Genomic DNA, 24,827 nt, shown 5'->3' on the forward strand with positions numbered 1-24,827 from the left:
GTCCATCTGTCCAAGGGTATGACCTTCCGCAGGTCAGATGGGACAATTGTTACAACAGATGCCAGCCTTTTAGGTTGGGATACAGTCTGGAACTCCCTGAAGGCTCAGGGATAGTGGACTCAGGAGGAGACCCTCCTTCTAATGAATATTCTGGAACTGGGAGCGATATTCCATGCTTTTCAGACTTGGCCTCAGTTAGCAACTCTGAGGTACATCATATTTCAGTCGGACAATATCACGACTGTGGCTTACATCAACCATCAAGGGGGAACAGAAGTTCCCTAGCAATGTTAGAAGTCTTAAAATAATTCACTGGACAGAGACTCACTCTTGTCTAAAAGCTATCCCTATCCCAGGTGTTGAGAACTGGGAGGCAGATTTTCTAAGTCGTCAGACTTTTCATCCGGGGGAGTGGGAATTCCCTCCGGAGGGGTTTGCACAAGATCAAGCAGGAGAGTGCTTTGGTGCTTTTGACAGCGCCTGCGTGGCCACGCAGGACCTGGTATGCAGATCTGGTGGACATGTCATCCTTTCCAACACGGTCTCTGCTTCTGAGACAGGACCCTCTACCTCAGGGTCTTTTCAACCATCTAAATATAACTAATCTGAGATGGACTGCCTGGAGACAGAACGCTTGATGTTATCAAAGCATGGCTTCTCCGAGTCAGTAATTGATACCTTAATACAGGCATAAAAGCCTGTCTCTAGGAAAATTTAACATAAGATATGGTGTAAATATCTTATTGTTATGAATCCAAGGGTTACTCATGGAGTAAAGTCTGGATTCCCAGGATATTATCTTTTCTCCAAGATGATTTTGAGAAAAGGGTTGTCAGCTAGTTCTTTAAAAGGACAGATTTCTACTCTGTCTATTCTTTTGCACAAGCGTCTGGCAGGTATTCTAGACGTTCAGGCATTTGGTCAGGCTTTGGTTAGAACCAAGCCTGTGGTTAAAAATGTTGCTCCGCCATGGAGCTTAAAGCTGGTTCTTAAGGTTCTTCAAGGAGTTCCATTTGAACCTTTTCATTCCATAGATATCAAACTTCTAACTTCTATCTTGGAAAGTTCCTTTTTGGTAGCTATTTCCTCGGCTCATAGAGTCTCCGAGTTATCTGCGTTGCAATGTGATTCTCCTTATCTGGTTCTCCGTACGGATAAGGTAGTCCTGTGTACCAACCTGGGTTTTTACCTAAGGTGGTATCTAACAAGAATATCACTCAAGAGATTGTTGTTCCATTCTTGTATCCTAATCCTTCTTCAAAGAAGGAACGTCTATTACACAATTTGGACGTGGTTCGTGTTTTAAAGTTTTACTTACAAGCTACTACAGATTTTCATCAAACATTCACCTTGTTTGTTGTCTATTCTGGACAGAGGAGAGGTCAAAGGACTTCAGCAACCTCTCTGTCTTTTTGGTTAAAAAGCATAATTCATTTAGCTTATGAGACTGCTGGACAGCAGCCTCCTGAAGGGATTACAGCTCATTCTACTAGAGCTGTGGTTTTCACTTGGGCCTTTTTTAAATGTGGCTTCTGTTGAACAGATTACAAGACGGAGTCTTGGTCTGCGTTTCATACTTTTTCAAATTTAACAAATTTGATACCTTGCTTCTTCGGAGGCTATTTTTGGGAGAAAGGGTTTTTTACAGGCAGTGGTAACTTCCGTTTAAGTACCTGCCTTGTCCCTCCCATCATCCGTGTACTTTAGCTTTGGTATTGGTATCCCATAAGTAATGGATGATCCGTGGACTGGATACACTTAACAAGAGAAAACATAATTTATGCTTACCTGATAAATTTATTTCTCTTGTAGTGTATCCAGTCCACGGCCCGCCCTGTCACTTTAAGGCAGGTAATTTTTCCATTAAACTACAGTCACCACTGCACCCTATGGTTTTCCTTTCTCTGCATGTTTTCGGTCGAATGACTGGTAATGGCAGTTAGGGGAGGAGCTATATAGCAGCTTTGCTGTGGGTGGACTCTTGCAGCTTCCTGTTGGGAAGGAGAATATATCCCATAAGTAATGGATGATCCGTGGACTGGATACACTACAAGAGAAATAAATTTATCAGGTAAGCATAAATTATGGTTTTTTTTTTAGTTCTTGCCTCATGGGGCCCCCCTAGCCCATTGGGCCCCTGACAGGAGTCACCCCTGTCACCCCCTGATGGCGGCCCTGGATCTGCTACTGATGATGTTGCCCCAGACCTAGGCCTCTATTTATCATCGACAGTGCGGATCAGGTCCGCCAGACCTTGCTGAATACGGAGAGCAATAAGCCCTCTGTATTCAGCATTGCACCAGCAGCTCACAAGAGCTGCTGGCGCAACGCCGCCCCCTGCAGACTCGTGGCCAATAGGCCGCCAGCAGCGGGGTGTCAATCAACCCGATCGTACCCGATCAGGTTGAATTGCAGCGATGTCTGTCCGCCTGCTCAGTGCAGGCGGACAGGTTATGAAGCAGCGGTCTTTGTGACCGCTGCTTCATAACTGCTGTTTCTGGCGAGTCTGAAGACTCGCCAGAAACACGGGCCATCAAGCTCCATTCAGAGCTTGATAGATAGGCCCCTAGTATCTGTTTAATAAGTTCATTACTGTATTTAACAGGTTTGAAATAATGAGCCATATTTTTCAAATATACTTCAGCAATGCATTTGTCACTATAAATTGTTATCAACAATTACTAACATCATTTTAAATATATAAACTTGCAGATTTTGGTTTGTCATATGGCACACACACACACGCTCAAAAATACCAAACATTTTTACTTCAAATTTTGCTGTAAAAGTTACAGAAGTTTTCTATTTTCATTTAGAAAAAGGAAATAAATGTATTACATTTTAAAGGTAAATTAGAGAATACACTCAATCAGAAGGACACTTTTCATGGTTTTTAAATAAAACCTGGAAAACTACTAGAAACTTTAATTAAAAGAGAAAAAGATCTAACTATGCAACATATCTTAGATGCAAGTAAACAGGTTTGGTAAAAAATAGCACAGGCATTTGCAGACTATTACAAAACACTCATTCTAATGAATCTGCCAATCACAATAAAAAAAACGAAACAACATTTCTGGAATTCAATTACGCTACCACAATTATCACAAGAACAACATAAGCAAATCAATGCACATATCACTGAACAGGAAATAAATAACATGATTAAAGACCTACCTAACAACTAAAAAATAATTATCAGATGGTTTACCTGCAGACGTTTATAAAATCTTGAACATCCACCTTTACACCATTCCTAACAAGATTACTCACCACTTATTTCACAGAAGATATTTTTAGCACATCACATAAGTATTATTTCCAAACCAGGTTATACACCACAAAGCCTGAAACATACCATCCTATCTCTTTACTGACAACTATAAATTATATACTTACATTTTTAAAAATCTCCTCTGTCAGTTAAAATGTGGAATCAAAAATGGAGTTACCAGGTCATGTGCTGTAACAAAAATTAGAGAGCTGTTGTTGACAATCATTCATTATTAATACAAAGATCATAAGCACCCAGAAAAAAATATTATGCTGCACTTTTTGAGAAAATTGATGCATGGGAAGTCTTTGATAGGTTTGTTTCAGATCACTGTTTTACAACTGCCCAAATATTTCATTTTCTTGACTATTTTTGTGTCATTATTGATCATCTATATTTCTTTCTAATGGTAGTGACAGTCCACGATCTTTACACTTGGGATTACATCACCTGGCCACCAGGAGGAGGCAAATACACCCAACCAGAGCTTTATATACAGGTGGCCATCGGTTTATGCCGGTTCAATTTGCGCCGTTTCAGAATAACAACCTTTTTTTTCAGTCATGTGACTGCTATTGAAAAGCATTGGAAAGTAGTGCACTAATTAAAATAGCCAGTAGGTGGAGCTGTCCGCTTGTGTTGCAGCAAAGTAATGCAAGCTTAGCAGACTTAAATTGAACTGTGTACACAGAGCAGACCAGGCCTATCGAGCAACAAGATCTAGCAGACACTTCCCTTTTATCTTCCTGTCCAGCTGCTTGAGGTCAGGGTGCCTAACTGCCTATTAATCACTGCAGATTGAAATGCATAGAATAGGTGCAGACCCAATATTATCTAACATGCTAACAATGCAGAGAACTGTTTGCAGAAAAATGCAAATAAAAAAAACGTTTTTGTTCATTAAACTTAGTTTGATGATGATACAATCTGTTGTGTAATTATTTTATTAGGTGATGTTTAGCAAATGTTTTTGTTCATTAAACTTAGTTTGATGATGATTCAATCTATATTATTAGGTTTATAATGCTGTTTAGCATTTAAAGTCTTCATTTCAAAGCTTTAAAAATAATGTTAGATGTTACTTATAACAATTTTGAAATGGGCCCAGAACCTAACTCCCTCACTTCCCATTGACTTACATTATAAACTGGGTTTCAATTTACAACGGTTTCGATTTACAACCATTCCTTCTGGAACCTAACCCCGGCGTTAACTGAGGGCTATCTGTATATCCCTCTTACTTTCTCTTTTCTCCCAGAAGTTCTTTGCCTCATCATGGAGGAGCAAGGAATGGTCGAGGTGTTTATTCATTTTTATTTTTTATTTTGAACTATTACTCATGTTGGATTAACCTCAGTGGATTGTTCCCAGAAGAGAGGGTCAGATTTCGGTAGCTGGTGCAATATAATCCTTCTGAGTGGAAACAGCAGAGCAGAGATGTTGCTGGGAAGTTCCCAAGCCTCCTCCTCTTTCAAAAGGAGCATGGAGTATAACGTAATGGTCGTCAGCCACCTTGCAATGTTGTCTGTCATTTTTAGGAAATGGAGGTAGTACTGATTTTCATGCGGCTTAGTGCGCATTAATGCGGGGCCCACCCCTTCCACTGTTTTTTTGTGAGCACACATCTTATATGAGCACGGACGGCTTTGCAATTCTGCTTTCGCCATTATTGTATTGTCATACGGAGGAGGTAAGGTGCTCTACTGGAGCTATGGAAGCATTATTTTTAAAAACCTAAATATCGTATCCAAATGTTGGGGATTGGCATCCATTATCACACTAGTATTGTATTTGCGATATGCATGCCAGTTATTAGTGTCTGTGCAAACTTTATATTATAAAGGGTTTTTCTGTGCTATACATTATTAATATTGTAAGTCTAACAGGGTTTTCTTTCTACTACTCTTTGCTATTTTTCAATGGAGCAGACGGGGTGTGTTGTCCCTACTCCTGCATTATCAGGGGACATGGATATGGCTATTGTTATATCTACTAATAAATGTCTCTTGTGCAAAGAGATTATTGTTTGTCCTCCTGCACAGTTAAGTCACACTTGCTTATCTGTGGTTTCAGAATCTCATTCTTCCTTTCCCAAACCCACAACTGCTGTTGCAGCAACTGTTCAAGTTACACAGGAAATTTCTGATTTTTGGAGGAGCTTAAAACTCCTTAAACTGTAGCAGTTTCTGAGGCTCTGGAATCTTTACCGCCTCCAAGTAAGCATAAGTGTAAGATTAAAGTGAATGTAAATTTTAATGCTAAAGTGCCCGGTTTTGAAAAATTTGATTAAAAACAGGGGCACTTTAATTCATCAAAATTCATATTTCACTCCTGTTGTGAAAAAAAACGTACCTTTTAATCTTCACAGCAGCTCCAGCTTCCTTTCGGTCTTTGCAAGCCATTTCTGACGTCAGAAATGATGGATAGGTCATCCTCCAATCACGGCTTCCCCCCGGGGGAATCAGTGTTTAATTCAACACCGTGATTGTAGGAAGCCGGATCGGGCGTGCTGTGACTAGACAGCATGCCTGATGTGCTTAGGTAAAGAACAGACCCGCTCAGTAGAGCCAGAAGCGGCGTTCTGAAAAATAAATTATCGTAGGTAAATATCTTTGCTATACTCTGCTTTAGAAACGTGGCGCTAGGCTAATGTTATATAATTCTGCACTGTGTGCATTATTATATAACCTTATTTGGTGGTGTTACTGGCCCTTGGTCCAGTGGTCTTCCTTAGCATCTACCTCTAAGATCAGATCTTCTGTCTCAGGGGTCATTTTTTTATCAGAATCTTCAGTGTCTCAATTTAACTGCTTGGACATTAAACGGTTAATACTTTCTCAGAGAGGATTCTTTGACTCAGTGATAGATACTTTGATTCAGGCTCGTAAGCCTGTTACTAGGAAATTTTACCATAAAGTATTGAAAGCTATTTTTTTTTATTGGTGCTCTAAACGAGGGTACTCGTAGCATTCGGTATAAATTCCACAAATTCTTCAGTTTTTACAAGAATTTCTATATAAGAGACTTGCAGCTTGTTTCTTAAATGGTCAAATGTCAGCCTTGTCGGTTTTGTTTCATAGGAAAATGTCTCGTTTGTCTTACATTCAATCTTTTGTTCAGGCTCTACACAGAATTAGACAAGTGACCAAGTCTTCTTCTCCTCCGTGGAGTTTGAATTTGGTGTTAAAAGGTTTTGCAACATCCACCTTTTGAGCCAATGCATAGGCTGGATATCAAGCTTCTTTCGTGAAAGGTTATTTTTTTGTTGGCTATTTCATCTGCCCGCAGGGTTTCAAAATTGTCAGCATTTTCTTGGGATATTGCTTTTTTGGTCTTTCATCAGGATAAGGCTGTTTTAGTGACTAATGCTGGTTTTCTTCCTAAGGTAGTGTCTACTGATAATATTAATCAGTAAATCTTAGTTCTTTCTTTGTGTCCTATTCCAAAGCCTCAGCAGGAGAGGCTATTACATAATTTGGATTTAACGAGGGTATTAAAATTGTATCTTCAGGCTACTAAGGAGTTTTGTTATTCTTCTATTCTCTTTGTGTTATTTTCTGGTAAGCATAAGGGACTAAAGGCCATGGCTGTGTCTTTATCCTTTTGGTTGAGGAGCATAATTCACAGAGCTTACTTGGAAGCTGACCAAGATCCTCCGATCAGAATTACTGCTCATGCCACTCGTTTAGTTGCTACTTCTTGGGCTTTCAAGAATAATAATCTGTTGAACAGATTCGCAATGCCACGACTTGGTCTTCTCTTCACACTTTTACAAAATGTTTTCATTTTGATTTGTTTGCCTCAGCAGAGGCTGCATCTGGCAGGAAGGTTCTTCAGGCAGTGGTGCCTAGTTTTTAGGTGCCTGCCTTACCTTTTTTCCCACCCATTTATTTCATCGACTTCTCAGCTTGAATATTAGTTTCCAAGTGTAAGGATCATGGACTCTCACTACCATTAAAAAGAAAACATAATTTATTCTTACCTGATAAATTCATTTATTTCTTGGTAGTGAAAGTCCATGGTGACGACAGTCCTAGTTTGCACCTTGTTGCCCTACTTTCTTTCTTACTTTCTTTTTTCCTCTGCTTTAAATACTACTGGGAGAGAAGGGGAAGTAGGAGGGAGCTTTATATATAAAGCTCTGGTACGGTGTCTTTGCCTCCTCCTGGTGGTGAGGTGATGTAATCCCAAATTTAAGTATCGTGGACTCTCACTACCAAGAAAGAAATGAATTTATCAGGTAAGAATAAATTATGTTTTCTCACAGTTTGCATCTCTAATAGTTCATTTATTAGCACCATTTATAGTTAAGGGGAACAAAAGTCAATAGTTATTGAGTGCCATTTTTCACTTTGCTCTTCAATTTGACATGTTTCACATGGTCTAATTTATCTATTGGCTTTCCAAAATACACTAGAGCATTAGAAAACTTCATATACTGTTTCCTATTACACGAACAAACTCAAAATGCATACCTTTACATACCCTTTATAAACATAGTAGTTTTATTGACAAAAAAGCATTTAATAATCAAGCAGCATGACACAAAGGACAAGACCTAGTTTCTAGTCCAGTGATGGCGAACCTTGACATTCCAAATGTTTCAAAACTACATTTCCCATGATGCTTAGGCACTCTAAAGTCTAGTCAAGCATCATAGGAAATGTAGTTCTGAAACATCTGGAGTGCCAAGGTTCGCCATCACTGTTCTGGTCCATGCTTCCGATACTTATATGCGTACCATGAAGTTCTCACATTCAAACTCATATTACTTATTTAATTTACCTGATAATAACACATTTTTTAATGGTTTTCAAACGTGTTCATTCTACATACATACACCCTATTTCGTGCAAGAGGACAATTTTACATGGCTATGTTATACACATGTTAGTTGAAATGAAATTAATGAGGTAGCTGACTGATAAATCCTGTTTTTAGGTGTTTATGATCTATTGGATAGCATAATAGACATTGTATCTGACATGTTTACCAGATTCTCAGTTCATATCCCATTGACTGTATAGTCAAGTAAGCACACCTCAAATATGCACTATCTATATATATATATATATATATATATATATATATATATATATATATATATATATATATATATATATATATATATATATATATATATATCTTGATTTAGATTTAAGTTTGTGCAATGCAAGTGAATGCCTTGGTTTAAGTGCTCATTTCCAGTAAGCCGTTAATCCTAGTTTTTTTTCTCCACATTAAATGAACATGTAAATCCAGATATTTTCTGTACGTTTTTGTTTTTGTTTTTTAATAGAGGTGAATTTAAAAGTGTCTTAAAATGACTCTATCTGAATCATGCAATTTTAATTTTGATTTTCATATCCCTTTAAAAGCTGTCTACATTGTAATAAACAATTGAATACTGAGATAATGTTAGTGGAATGTTTTATAGTGGGTGAATTCTTCCTGTTTTAATTTGTTTACTTTGTGAAGGCATTTTGTGGTGTTGGTATCCTTGTAATTAAACTTATTCTATGTGGTGAAAAGCTAGATGCAGCTCATTGATTATAATGGTAAGGAACTTGCTGTGACAAGTTTTATTAAATCTAGGCCAATGATCATAAGCTAGCTTCCTTTGGCTGCTCATATTCTCCAAGGTTCAGCCCTACAATTTGGTTGCTATTCATCAAGCATTCCTATAATCCTTTTTGCATTATGTAGATTATAACTCTTGTTAGCCAGTTGCCACAATTCCTTCTATTTCCTTCTATTGCCATGGTTTATTTTCTGCATTTATTTTACCACTCTGTTGGCCTTATAATATGTTAGTGCACTACAAATATAGAATCATTGTAACACTTATAGAATGACCCACATAGTTTTTTTTTTCTAGCTTTGATGTGAATAGAAATATATTGCCCTATATTTACATATAGGCCTTGATGATCAAAAACTCGCCGGCATTCAAGAGAAATCATACAAAATCTTTGGAATTTTTATTTAGATCTTATATTGTAATATAGGAGCCTCTCTTTCACATACAGAACCCTGCATAACAAGATAAACATTTCTCAAGGTAAAATTTGTGTTTCTAAAGTTCTTTGAGGGACCTCACTGTACTGACATGACATCATCTTGCCTCAGCAGAGAGCTTTCGGCCATCGGACCCATAGTCACAGCACAAACTTCTTACTGGTTGATAACTTTATAAGTATTTTTTTAAGCCAAATGTGTAGTCTTACAGTGTGATGGGCAAGTATTGTGCTTCTTTATTGATTCCTCAGCTCTGTATTTATTGATTTCTCTGTGTCTCAACCTACAGATCCTGTTGTATTGGTTTATGTAACATGCATGCCCTTCATTTGTTGTGCGGGGATAATATTGTATAGTGACGGCGAGTCTCAACAGTAGGTTATTGCAAATAACCATGGATGTGCCTTAGGATTCTTGGATAGTAGACAAATTGATGTGGCTGTGTTCTAAGCAAAGAGTAAAACAAAATAGATTCACTAGCCTTCAGAAGACTGCTCAGTATCCATTTATGCTGAAATGTATGTCTCCTAGTGTACCATAACAAGTGAGTATCATATGAGCCTGTACAAACGTATCATGTTGAAGGCAAGTCAGTGAGACCTGACAGCTGCCACCTCAGTTACATGCATGATATTGCAGCCTATCTCACAAGGGCTGCAGCCAAACACATCTTTAAGGTTTATTACACATGGCATTTTCAGCTGGAGGGTGCAGTTTAAAAAACAAAAGTCCACATAGGAAAAAGATGACAAGGAGGTCAGCAGTGGTAAAATTGGCAGTGTAACATGTTTGCTTTAGCAACCTTACAGTAAGTGTCATAGCACCTTAGGAAGTCCTAGCAATTAAAGGGCACAGCTGGCTGAGCACTGGATGTGTCTGTCCCTTTTTACTGTGCTTCTGGCTCAGCACTACAGGACTTCTTGACAAGTTCAGAGCCAGTAGGTAGAATAACTTCCTCATCATTTATTTTACACTGAAAGTAACGCTCAGAAGATATCTCCGGGCTTCAACGAGCACAGAAAGATTTTTTACTGATATTCTATTTCTGTTAAAGAAACAGTAAAGTTTTTCATGATGCAGACAGAGTGGGCCATTCTAAACAACTTACTTTCAGATTTTCTTTGTTCTCTTGGTATCCTTTGATCCCCTAAACTCCCAAATGTGCCATACATTTATATTAAAGGGACACTGAACCCAATTTTTTTTCTTTCAGGATTTATATAGAGCATGCAATTTTAAGCAACTTTCTAATTTACTCCTATTATCACATTTTCTTCATTTTCTTGGTATCTTTATTTGAAATGCAAGAATCTAAGTTTAGATGCCAGCCAATTTTTTGTGAACAACCTGGGTTGTTCTTGCTGATTGGTGGATAAATTCATCCACCAATAAAAAAGTGCTGTCCGGAGTTCTGCAACAATAAAAAGCTTAGATGCCTTCTTTTTAAATAAAGATAGCAAGAGAACGAAGAAAATTGATAATAGGAGTAAATTACAAAGTTGCTTAAAATTGCATTCTCTATCTGAATCGCAAAATAAAAAATTTGGGTTCAGTGTCCCTTTAAAGACACATACATGCTCCTGAGGTCCTATGAGCCTAATTAGGTTTACTTTCTTAACAAACTATACCAATAGAATTAGAATAAAGCAAATTTGATAATATAAGTAAATTAGAAAGTTGTTTAAAACTGCATTCTCTATCTGAATCATGAAGGTTACATTTTAACGTTACTGTCCTTTTAAGTTAGCAAATATGCATGTCACATATTTAACTTTTTTGGAATTTGGTAAGAGCTAAATATATAATGGATTCTAATATCCAAATGAATGTATGATTTGCTATGTGGTTGATTAGACATAGTGGATTTCCCATAAAAACAAACAAAAAATATGCTTTATCTTTACAAATGAATCATACATAGGTATATGATTATCATTATTGACAATTGTCCAGATCAGTGTTTTATAACTCCATTCCTCAAGGCAAAGAGCCAGATTTTCATGATAGCTTAAATAGAAGTACAGGTGATGTAATGTGCTGATAAGTAGCCATGGCTACGGACCTGCTCTCACCAAACAGCTGATTATTTCACCTGTACTCTAGTTCAGATATGATGAAAATCTGGTCCTGAGGGCTGAAGTTTAAAAACACTACTAGATTACAGTCAGTGTAGTTAGCCATGTAAAAATCTTCATTTTTAACTTGGCTATTTTTGGCCTTCTTAAAAGGACATTGTGCTGTATTTATTTTCCCTTCCCTTTTATGTGTTCTCAATGATTCATATTACCTGCTAATGTGTATTAAATTATTTTCTTTACCTTTATTTTGAAATAACTGTTTTTGACACCATTTATAGAAAAGATAAGTAAACAAGAGAGCCACTAAAACAAACAAACTCACAGCCAGGTGGGTGAGAGAGAGCTCAACCCATTTGCAAGGGTTTTGTATAGTTATTGTCAATACAATGAACTTTTATCAGCTGCTTGCCTGAGTACATTGTCCCTTTTATGGTATTCTAATGTGTGCAAAGCACTGGTATTTGAATTAGTTAGCCAGTCCAAGTTGTTATATGAGCAATATAGCCAAATCATCTAGAGTTTCCTATCTTACGGCTAGATTACGAGTTGTGCATTAAGGTAAAAAAGCAGCGTTAAGAGGTCCTAATGCTGCTTTTTTACGCCCACTGGTATTACGAGTCTTGCAGTTTTAGGGGCACCACACACTTCTTTGGCCTTACCGCAAAACGACTTACGTAAACTCTGTAAAGTCTTTTTTCTATGGGACTTCGATAGCACTGATATAACGAGTCTGTCCTGGGAGGCCAAAAAGTCTGCGGTACACCCTACCCCGTCAAGAGTCCTAACGCATTTAAAAGTCAGTAGTTAAGAGTTTTATGGTACAATGCCGTAGCATAAAACTCATAACTAAAGTGCTAAAAAGTACACTAACACCCATAAACTACCTATTAACCCCTAAACCGAAGCCCTCCCGCATCGCAAACACTAAAATACAATTTTTAACCCCTAATCTGCTGCTCCGGACATCGCTGCAACTATAATAAACATATTAACCCCTAAACCGCCGCACTCCCGCCTCACAAACACTAGTTAAATATTATTAACCCCTAATCTGCCGTCCCTAACATCGCCGCCACCTACCTACATTTATTGACCCCTAATCTGCCGTCCCCAACATCGCCACCACTATACTAAATGTATTAACCCCTAAACCTAAGCCTAACCCTAACCCTAATTCCCCCTAACTTAAATATAATTACAATAAATCTAAATAAAATTTATATTATTACCTAAATAATTCCTATTTAAAACTAAATACCTATAAAATAAACCCTAAGCTTGCTACAATATAACTAATAGTTGCATTGTAGCTATGTAGCTAGCTTATGGTTTATTTTTATTTTACAGGCACGTTTGTATTTATTTTAACTAGGTAGAATAGTTATTGAATAGTTATTAACTATTTAATAACTACCTAGCTAACATAAATACAAAAGTACCTGTAAAATAAAACCTAACCTAAGTTACAATAACACCTAACCTAACCCTACAATTAAATAAATTAACAAAATTAAAAACAATTAAATAAATTAAATTAGCTAAAGTCCAAAAAAACAAACAAACACTAAATTACAGAAAATAATAAACAAATTACAAGATATTTAAACTAATTACACCTAATCTAATAGACCTATCAAAATAAAAAAAAGCCCCCCCCCAAATAAAAACTTTTGCCTAAACTAAACTATCAATAGCCCTTAAAAGGGCCTTTTGCAGGGCATTGCCCCAAAGTAATCAGCTCTTTTACCTGTAAAAGAAAATACAAACAACCCCCCAACAGTAAAACCCACCACACACACACAACCAACCCCCCCAAATAAAATACTATCTAAAAAAAACTAAGCTCCCCATTGCCCTGAAAAGGGCATTTGGATGGGCCTTGGCCTTAAAAGGGCAGTTAGCTCTTTTGCGGCCCAAACCCTAATCTAAAAAATAAAACCCACCCAATACACCCTTAAAAAAACCTAACACTAACCCCCTGAAAATCGACTTACTGTTCTGAAGACCGGACATCCATCCTCAAGGAAGCGGCAGAAGTCTTCATCCAACCGGGCCAAAGTCCTCAACAAAGCCGGGAGAAGTCTTCATCCAAGACGGGCTAAGTGGTCCTCCAGACAGGCAGAAGTCTTCATCCAGACGGCATCTTCTATCTTCATCCATCCGACGCGGAGCGGCTCCATCTTCAAGACATCTGACGCGGAGCATCCTCTTCAAACGAAGTCTTCTTACTGAATGACGGTTCCTTTAAGTGGCGTCATCCAAGATGGCGTCCCTTAGATTCCGATTGGCTGATAGAATTATATCAGCCAATCGGAATTAAGGTAGAAAAAATCCTATTGGCTGATGCAATCAGCCAATAGGATTGAAGTTCAATCCTATTGGCTAATCCAATCAGCCAATAGGATTGAGCTCGCATTCTATTGGCAGATTGGAACAGCCAATAGAATGCAAGCTCAATCCTATTGGCTGATTGCATCAGCCAATAAGATTTTTTTCTACCTTAATTCTGATTGGCTGATAGAATTCTATCAGCCAATCGGAATCTGAGGGACGCCATCTTGGATGACGTCACTTAAAGGAACCGTCATTCAGTAAGAAGACTTAGTTTGAAGAGGATGCTCCGCGTCGGATGTCTTGAAGATGGAGCCGCTCCATGTCGGATGGATGAAGATAGAAGATACCGTGTGGATGAAGACTTCTGCCGGTCTGGAGGACCACTTTGCTCGGCTTGGATGAAGACTTCTCCCGGGTCCGTTGAGGACTTCGGCTCGGTTGGATGAAGATTTATGCCGCTTCCTTGAGGATGGATGTCCGGTCTTCAGAACAGTAAGTCGATCTTCAAGGGGTTAGTGTTAGGTTTTTTTAAGGGTGTATTGGGTGGGTTTTATTTTTTAGATTAGGGTTTGGGCCACAAAAGAGCTAACTGCGCTTTTAAGGGCAATGCCCATCCAAATGCCCTTTTCAGGGCAATGGGGAGCTTAGTTTTGTTTAGATAGTATTTTATTTGGGGGGTTGGTTGTGTGGGTGGTAGGTTTTACTGTTGGGGGGGTTGTTTGTATTTTCTTTTACAGGTAAAAGAGCTGATTACTTTGGGGCAATGCCCCGCAAAAGGCCCTTTTAAGGGCTATTGATAGTTTAGTTTAGGCTAGGGTTTTTTATTTATTTTGGGGGGGTCTTTTTTTATTTGTTAATTTAGTTAATTTATTTAATTATAGTGTAGTGTTAGGTGTTATTGTAACTTAAGTTAGGTTTTATTTTACAGGTACTTTTGTATTTATTTTAGCTAGGTAGTTATTAAATAGTTAATAATTATTTAATAACTATTCTACCTAGTTAAAATAAATACAAACTTGCCTGTAAAATAAAAATAAACCCTAAGCTAGCTACAATGTAACTATTAGTTATATTGTAGCTATCTTAGGGTTTATTTTATAGGTAAGTATTTAGTTTTAAATAGGAATTATTTAGTTAATGATAGGAATTTTTAGTTAGATTTATTTTAATTATTTTTAAGTTAGGGGTTGTTAGGGTTAGGGTTAGACTTAGGTTTAGAGGTTAATACATTTAGTATAGTAGCGGCGACATTGGGGGCAGCAGATTAGGTGTTAATATATGTAGGTAGGTGGCGGCGATGTTAGGGACGGCAGATTAGGGGTTAATAATATTTAACTAATATTTGCGAGGTGGGAGTGCGGCCGTTTAGGGGTTAATATGTTTATTATAGTGGCAGCGACGTTGGGGGCAGCAGAATAGGGGTTAATAAGTGTAGGTAGGTTGCGGCGACATTGGGGGCGGCAGATTAGATGTTAATAAATATAATGTAGGTGTCGGCGATGATGGGGGCAGCAGATTAAGGGTTCATAAGTATAATGTAGGTGGCGGCAGTGTCCGGAGTGGCAGATTAGGGGTTAATAAATATAATGCAGGTGTCGGCGATATCGGGGGCGGCGGATTAGGGTTAATAAGTGTAAGATTAGGGGTGTTTAGATTCGGGGTTCATGTTAGGGTGTTAGGTGTAGACATAAATTTTATTTCCCCATAGGAATCAATGGGGCTGCGTTACTAAGTTTTACGCTGCTTTTTGGCAGGTGTTAGACTTTTTCTCAGCCGGCTCTCCCCGTTGATTTCTGTGGGGAAATCATGCACGAGCACGTACGACCAGCTCACCGCTGACTTAAGCAGCGCTGGTATTGGAGTGCGGTAAGGAGCAAAATTTTGCTCAACGCTCACTTCTTGCCTTTTAACGCCGGGTTTGTAAAAACCTGTAATACCAGCGCTGCAGGTAAGTGAGTGGTGAGAGAAAACTGCTCGTTAGCACCGCATAGCCTCTAACGCAAAACTCGTAATCTGGCCGTTAGAGTGTAAAAATCTGCATTTAATGTGAGTTTTCACAGGCTCTTTTGTAAATCAACATGGACGCCAATAAATAATCAACCAATTTGAAAGGAGAAATCAATTCATTATTGTTGATGACTGTGTTATGTGTTTGATTGCAGGTTGTTAGAATTTCTTATCTCAGTTCATGGATTGTTCAGTTAACCTTTTTCTATATTTGGGGGGTTAATTTAGAATTAAATGTTTAAAAGTAACAATTGAGAATGCTGATTCAGAGGATCACATTTTATTTTGTGACATTAAACTGCTGGGCACAACTACAATATTAAAAGTGACAATATAGTAATTGAGCAATTATGCCTACAAGCAAATGTTATTCAAATGGGTAAACAATGGTGAACATGAATTCGGATTGCAATAGGTTCCATTTGAACTCCCGATGTGCAATCCTGTTTTAAAGGACTGTAACGAAGATGCCTGGACTGTTAGTGACAATTGTGACTTGGAAATAACATTAATATAAATAGATTGCCCCACTCTAATTCTAGCTGTTGGGGTCCTGATCTCACGTTTCCTGTAGATCTCCTTAGCTGTACAGGATATCACATGCTCAACACATAACATATGTAAATGAGCCTATATATAATATCGATAAATAAAGCTTTAATTAATCAATACCATGTATGCTAATACACTTATTAAATGTCTCTGGTGTCGTACACATTTGAAATGTAATCAAACTATTCCAAATAGTTTATCAAGTGCCTTAAAGTGTTGAATTTTAAAATTGGTCTTGAAAAGTCTCTTGAAAATAAAGTGTGATTGGAGAGAACTTTTCGGCATCATAGTAAAAATAGGACTTTTTCAGTGAGCCAAAAACGTGATCAAATTGAATTAAAAAGTGTCCTTTTTGGCCAGAAAAGAGCAGAAAAGGTCTCAGCTGATATATTGTGGTTGACCCCCAGGTTTCAAATGGGTTTTTCTGATTGATTGGAATATGGCTGATGAGGCTCAGCAAGGGAAATGATCTAATGATTTAACATAGTTAAATGTAATTTGAAAAACATTGTAAAAGCTGTTTTTAAGAGGAACTGGAATGCTTTGAATTTCATAATGGCTTAACACACTTTGTAAACCCATGCAAAAATATCTGCTTACAGATTTGAACAGACCCTACTTGTTATTGAGTTTTCTGTAAAATTATAATCATACTTGAACATTTTATTATTTTTTGTCTACTCTTCATTTGTTTTACTGTGGTAAATTCTGTTTTAATAACTTGCTCTTATCAGTTAAGCTTTTAATTACAAGTGGCTAACAAAGGAATACAACTAATGCTTTAATGTAAGCTCATAGAGGTTTAAAAATAAATTCCTTTATAGAAAACTGAAGATTACAATCATTGCAGTTAATGAAATAGTTATGATTACTGATTCAGTGCATGAAAGATGGAAAAGCTTAACCCCTTAGCTGTCAGCATTGCAGCCCTCTCTTGCAGCCAATGGGTTAATTTGTGCTGTTTTTTTAATTGGAAATCACATTTGCATCCCATAAAATTAATATGCTATCCTACTCTATTAAGAGACGCAGGAAAATTATGAAATGGTTGCTTTAACTTCAGTAGACCTTGCCAGTTCCATAGCATATTGACAGTCACATAAAGAAAAGGCTCATTCAGAAAAGCATTGCACGCAGGCGAGAGGTTACCCTGATAAGGCTGCAGGAGTACTGCTGCCAGGCAGTTAGCTACCTAACATTGAAAAGCTTTCAGAGTGACAGTGGACAGGTAATGCTCCTACCTAATGAGATAAATATCTCATATTGTAACACAAATGAAACCATGCACATGCTTTTGTGTCTGGTTATTGGATCCTGTCTGCATCTGATTGAGTTCCATTTGAACACCAGTGCAGACCATAAGCTGCTTTAAGCCCTGTTTATCCCAGTATGAACTACATTGGGTCTTGATAGAATGTTTGTGGCTGGGTCTTAATTTCTCAGACTGCACATAGCTCTGATATCAGATAAAAAATGCCTAGAAAAGGATATTCTTTAATGAAACATTCCTGCATGTTTATTATAGACATATATCCCACTTGCAAGTTTTTACTATGTTCATGAACTGGTGTTTACAGCTACTAATATATTAAATGTTTTTCTTGGTTGCATTTAATATGTATTACCATTTCTGGAAGATAAAAAATCTGTTTGTTTGCTGGTATAGGAGTTTTCCTGTCTACCAATAGGACTGAGGAAGATGCCCTTGTCTGTCAGAAAGCAATTGATACTTCAGCATGAGTTGTATATGCACTTCCTGCTAGTGTCACTCTAAGGGGTCTATTTATGAAGCAGCGGATGCTGCCTCCGACCCACTCCGCTTCAGTTCCACCTGAAGTGGAAGTTAAGAAGCAGCGGTCCTAAGACCACTGCTCCTTAACTCGTCCGCCACCTCTGAGGTGGCGGACAGCAGTCAGCTCGATCGAATATGATCGAGACGATTGACACTCCCTGCTAGGGGCCGATTGACCGCGAATCTGCAGGGGGCAGTATTGCACCAGCAGTTAACAAGAACTACTGGCAATAATAAATGCCGACAGCATATGCGGTGGCCATGATTCGCTATAGCTATTGGCTGATAGCAACAACTTCATAAGTTCTATTGGTGGATAGAGACATGCCTCCTTAAGAATAAAAACAAATTTACTGTTTGAGCAAGCACAAAGGCATCTGATTTAAAATGGATCAAAAGCCTGTATTTCTTTCTATATGAGCCTTTCAGGTGCAACAGAGAATAACATTGACTCAATGGGGCCGATTTATCAAAGTCTGGCGGACATGATCCAGTGATTGACAGGGGTGTCAATCAACTCGATCGTATAAGATCGGGCGGATTGATGTCTGCAGCCTCAGAGTTAAGGAGCAGCGGTCTTAAGGCTTGCACGGAAACAGGGTGATTAGGGGCCATTCGGCTGTTGTTAAATTGGACCCAATGTCTCTTTAAATTTACTATAAAGATTTAAAGGAATACTAAACCCAAATTTTAAGATTGCATGCTCTATCCGAATCATAAAATGATAAAATTGGGTTAAGTATCCCTTTAAGGAGTTGCTTCAAAGTAAAATAAAAAGTATCTAATGTATGGATGTTCAATATGTTAGTAGCTATAACCAGTCAGTATTTCTATCACCCTACTATGTTACTGATTATTGTAAATTCCAAGTACTAAAGCCATCATTTATATACATTGTCAGATAACACAGATTTCATCAAATCTAAAAGCTCTATCCCATCCCTTCACCCTCCTCGTTTTCCAGCTGCGTATCTCAGCTCACTTTTTTTAGGACTCCAGCCGCTCATTGTTTTCTGTTTCTTTGTCTCAGAGCTGTCAGAATGAAGAGGAAGACGAGGAAAAAGAGAAAACCTTTGAAGTAAGATCTGTGTTTGCACTAATTGTATAACCCACAATAGTCTCAGTTACCTTCTTGTCCACCACATATTTATGAAATGAGCACCTACAGGGTTGCATTCTATGCAACTTCAGCCACAAGGGGTCACATCCCCATTTGAAGAGTAGATAAGAGTCCTCTACTTTTGAAATAAAAAATGAAACAAAACCTTTAATGGTTATAGAAGCCACCTTTGTGACTTTTAAAGGCACATTATTTTTTCATGATTTTTTTTTTTGCTAACAAATATTTTATACATTCACCATTACAAGTCCTTTTCAAAACTGAAATGCTTATATTTGATGTGTGTATGGTTTAAGGAAAAAGAAATGGAGAAGCAGAAGACATTGTACCAGCAAGCTCGTCTGCATGAGAGAGGAGCCGCTGAGATGGTACTTCAAATGATTAGTGCAAGCAAAGGTAATTCCAATACAATTGCACACATTTGTTTTCAAAGTCAATGTGTTGTATACACTGTCAAGAAAAAAGGGTACGGTTGGGGTCCGTTTGTGTACACTTAGGATACAACTGCTGTGGTTGTACCCTCAATTGATCATAATTACACCTTAAGGAACTAATATGTACTATTTAGGGGTAAATAAGGTACAAATATGTTTCCAACTGTCAAAGGGTCCATGTCTGTACCATTTAATCCCCCCAAAAAGGATGGTTCAAGGCTGCCAAACCCTGCAAGTCCATATCATTTGTACACCTCTATTATTCATAGTCACATAACTGGCAGTCACCCAAAATTAATGCAGCATACATGTTATACAGCAAAATAATTATTTTTGATCGTTGTTGGTAATATGCAAGAAGGGGGCAAAGCAAAAAAAAAAAAAAAACGTAATAACCCATATATTCAATGATACTGTGTTGCTGGTTCTAAATTGCAAACAAGCATTGATAAGAGTATCAATATGTTAACTCTTAAATGTATTAACTAAAATGCAAAAGTATTAACTAAAATTACAAAGAAAAATAAATCATTTTAAACTCTATAAAATAAACAAGAGCTGTTTAAGAACCAGTTTTAAAAAAAAAATGAAATAAAATTGTAACCGTTCCCCTGTCACATACATGGACATTGTGTAACACACCATAGCGCCGTATGTTGGTTGAAAGTTCCCTGACATGTGTAACACAGCTCCATCTATTGGTAGCAGGTTCGTCACCAAAATGTGTACTGGGGAAATAGACATATTTGCATATATTTTGCATAGAGTTATTGTTTTTACCTCCCCCGAATTCCCCTTCTTTTCGTTGGTTATATTTTATTATTATGTTGTTTTCTATATGTTTTCTATATATTTATGTTTTATGTGGCATGTCACCCTAAATTAAATGGGGTGTTTTTAGAGTCTAGTACAAAGCTCATTTTTGGAACTGGTTGTATGGCCTGGTTCTTTCAGGTGGTTCTGTAGCATTCTTTGAATTTGCTATATGGCTACAGTATCCAAACTTTTTTAAAACTGCAGTGTGGATATTGTAATACTGTCTGAAAAAGTACACATAAAATGAATGCATATTTGAATGTTATATAATAAATTTAATTTAACAGCATTTGTAATATGCTGTGTTGAGTACAAATTTGCCATCATGAGTTACAAAGGCCTTGTCACTAGGGCAGTACCCTTAAAAGGCCAGATTTGCTCCATTTTTTAAGGGTTCATTATGGTACCATAGCACTGAGGTCCAATCTAGTCACCAATGGTACATATTTAGGCATACACTTCACAAGAACTGCTGGTGCAATGATAAATGACGACAGTGTATGCTGCATTGTATCATGTCCGCTCGCACTATGATAAATATACCACTAGGTGTTCATATATTTTTCATATATTTTCTGAGCAACTGACTGAGAGGTGGTGGTTGTAAAACCTCAAGGCACAGCAAGTCAAAAAGTTTCCTTGAATATGGGGTTTCCTATTTCTACTGCTCGTTGCTTAATTTCTTATATCCATCCTCACTTGTAATTAATCCTCCCAGTCAAATTATTGTTCCTTTAGGTGTACCTTTTCTTATTTCTCTTAATCATCTTGTGCCGGTTCCTCTTGAAGCTCAAGTTACCATTACAGAGGGTTATTAATGTTAACAATGTTTGCGTAATGGGTCCATCTTGTTGTGGGTGTCTACTATATCCAGGATGCCTTATTCATGACGCTACATATCCTACTGCAAATTATTTCTCAAAATGTTAATACCAAATGTTCTTCTCTCAGGTGAGATGAGCCCTATGGTGGTGGAGACACTAAAACTTGGAATTTCAGTTTTGAACGGTGGCAACACAGTGGTGCAACAGGTAATTTATCTCCTTAACCTCAATTATTTAGTATGAGGCTGCCTGGTCCATCTCTGTCCCAAGGGTAATTTACATCGCAAACAAGAAACCAATCGCCAACAGACCATCCAGGTTTGTAAGTAAAAGCAGCATCTCTTGGACCTAAGCTCACTGAAGAGATGAACATTGTATAAAGGGTCCAGAATGTTGCAATTTAATACTTTTTTATTTTTGGTAGATTTTAATTTAATTTGAACATGATTTTATAAATAGTGTAAATAATCAATCTTTCCTGTTCGTGTATACATTTTGTATATAACATTTCTTGCTGATAACATGAAATCAAGATCAGTTATAAATAATTATTAGTTTTATGTTACTATACCCATTACTGACATGTGATTTTTATCTCCAAGAAAATGTTAGATTACCTAAAGGAGAAGAAAGATGCTGGGTTTTTCCAGAGTTTGTCCGGCCTAATGCAGTCATGCAGGTGAGAATGATCTATAGATATTAGACTACGTTGCCCTTGAGAAATAGCTGTGTTAGTATTGTCTGTATCATCTCACACAACAATAATCCCGTCACTGGGAGATGCATTATGATTTGTAACAATGGGCCTAAACCCACGCTCTTAGCTTGCTCACCTACCCAGCTGAACTGAATAAAGTGCTTTTGCCACAAGGTCATCATGAGAGTCTTGATTAACCACACAAAGCCCCCTCAGGTGAGTGTGTTTCTCTGACTAAGAGGGTAATCATTCTCTTTTTTATTCACAGTGTTCTTGACTTGAACGCATTTGAAAGACAAAACAAGGCAGAAGGCCTTGGGATGGTCACAGAAGAAGGAACACGTGAGTCTGAGCATGAAAGGAAATTATTCTTTTTAACGCCTGTTACAAAAAATTTAGCTCTCATGAATGTCTTATTTATACTGACTGTGCTGCGTCAATCTGTGCGTGAGGCTATGAAAACAGGATATAGATTCTCAAGGTGCGTGAGCTTTAAATAAACTTTGTAACAGCCAGTCAAATGGCTCCAGAGATCATTTAAACCAATCAAATTGATATGTTTGACATTCACCTGTATGGATAGAAATCAGAGATGGTTTGGTACAAAGTGACTATACAGGTCATGGGCTACTAGTGGCCAAGACTTATTGAAGCCCAAGTAGTCTTGTGACCCACCATCCTCTTATCTAAAGAAATAAAAGAATTCTTTATTTTACCTGACACAGCCACCTTAATGCAGTCTTTTGCTTGATTTTTAACATGGTTTTACTGTTGGTCCAGTATACGGATAAACTGTAAAGTGCGCCCCTTTTGTGGACTACAGTATACAGTATATATATATATATTACTTTTAAATTGGTAAACATGCAATTCTAGATGTGTTGTGAGAGTGACATTTGGTTCAGTGGGCTTTCACAAGGTCAGCTTTGGAATTGACATTATGTTCCACATGGAATTTGCCTGAAAATAAATTTCTCTTTCCCAACATCTGGATGTGCTAGATCATTTTATATCCTGACTACTAATTAGATAATTAATGACCACTATACAAATGCTCTAATTTGATTTTGACATTGTAAAAGTGAATATTCAGTTTAGCTTGAATATAATTATTCGGATTTAGATCTAGAGGTTTTACCTAGAGGTGGGTATCATAAGTCATGTAATGACATTTTGTAGACTATGTGAAATAAAAATAAATTAAAAAAAATCAGTCATGCACATCTAGGTTATGCTACTTAAAACCACAAATTGAAGATTTCTCTGCCAAGTCTGCTTACATTCTGCCTCAAATGTGCATAATACAGTATCTGAATGCCTCTCTATAGAATGTCTGTAGGTTTGACACCTATATCAATGTCCCTAATTTCCCTTCATGATGCTCTATTCACTGTATACTTTATGTAACGGGGGCTCCTGGCTTTAATATTGTTACCTACAGCTAACCTCTTCTTTGCTACTAACCTTTCTGGTAAGGGGGTGTAGTGATTTGTAGCTGTGAGTATTTTTTCTTGTTAGCTTTATCTGAGAAGTAAATTGTTGACCCTTACTATCACCATTCCTACATGTTTCAGTTTTTGTCCTACGGTCAGAGTCTGGGACCGTAGGTTAGGTGGTAATGTGTTATGTCTATTATTTACTGCGTTATATTAGACATTATAGGTCCCCATGTTTTCTCATATAATAAAATGTCACCCTTCTTAGACCAACTAGTAGTATTTCTGAGGTGACACTGGGCTTATAGTAATTAATGTAGCCTGCCAGCGCCAATTGCTGCCAATGTATTACTAAATGTCACTGTCATTAATATTGGTTATAGTTTTAAAGGTGATGTTATAGGTGTTCTATATAACAATGTTTTTATCTGTAATGCTCAGTTTACATTTATAATTTTCTTTTCATCTATATAGTTAACGAGTGATGTTTTTTCTATTTTAGCAAAGTACCTTCTGATGATTTGTATATTTGTATTAGTTTTGTGGTTCAAGAGTGGCCCCTTATTTCTGCCAGAAGGCTTTCACATAGTGCCATTTAGGTCTGACGTTTCAGTACTCTAATTAATTTCTATAGACTATGTGATATGTATAGCATGATTTAGTTTATATTTTATATTTATATATTTTTTTACCAAGGATGAGTCATATCTTGACATTGGGTATATGTGTATTATAATTATGACCTCAATAAAAAAAAAAAAACACTCACAAATTGTCCATCACAGAATCTAGGCTAATGTGATGTATCAAACAATGTGAGTGTGAAAGAATGTTGGTTAAAAAATAAAAACATTTTAAGAGTAGTGCGGTCTTTAGGTGTAATGTGTGTGTGTGGTCACAATATAAAAGTCACCAGCTGTCAGTAAAGTGTTTCTAATGATGTGTCACATAAAAAGAGGATATGCCACAACCAAATGGATAGACACAGGAGTAGATATAATAAATGTGTACTTATTAATAACAGGCCGAGAACAAATTATGACCTTTACATTCAGAGATTTTAAAATATCAAAACAAAACTGAACACCAGAGAACCTGTTTTTTGCCTTTTATCTCCTTCAAATGAGTCAAACACTCCTGTTCCAAATGAGGATGGAGCTGATGAATGGAGCTTGTGTGTGTATTCCTGCTCCGTATTGTCTCACTGGTCAGGGCCCCATCTGGGTGTGCAATTTGACTACACTATAATGAAGTAGAGCATATTTCTACATCAGTTTGAAGCACTGGAGGCCTTGCTGTCTATGGGGCTCTCCAATAAATATGCCTAACCCTGAATTACACCCTCACCCAGCTCTGCACTGGGTTCATTCATAACCAGAGCTTAAATACATTAAGGGATTTGATGTCCCTTTTAATTATAGGGTGACACTGAAGGGAAACATACC

At 37.4% G+C, this 24,827-nt stretch overlaps 1 protein-coding gene across 11 annotated transcripts in view; it reads left to right on the forward strand.

The window, feature by feature from the left end:
* RYR3 (ryanodine receptor 3) overlaps window positions 1-24,827 on the forward strand; it is a 1,083,635-nt gene that overhangs the window by 884,224 nt on the left and 174,584 nt on the right. For all 11 annotated transcript variants that reach the window (XM_053697970.1, XM_053697969.1, XM_053697973.1 and 8 more), the window contains 5 exons: window positions 19,086-19,133; window positions 19,472-19,571; window positions 21,377-21,456; window positions 21,852-21,928; window positions 22,215-22,288. In XM_053697970.1, coding sequence (XP_053553945.1) covers window positions 19,086-19,133; window positions 19,472-19,571; window positions 21,377-21,456; window positions 21,852-21,928; window positions 22,215-22,288 — 379 coding nt within the window. The remainder of the gene's footprint in view (window positions 1-19,085; window positions 19,134-19,471; window positions 19,572-21,376; window positions 21,457-21,851; window positions 21,929-22,214; window positions 22,289-24,827) is intronic.

Source organism: Bombina bombina, chromosome 1 (assembly GCF_027579735.1).
Source record: "Bombina bombina isolate aBomBom1 chromosome 1, aBomBom1.pri, whole genome shotgun sequence".
NCBI classification, from domain to species: domain Eukaryota; kingdom Metazoa; phylum Chordata; class Amphibia; order Anura; family Bombinatoridae; genus Bombina; species Bombina bombina.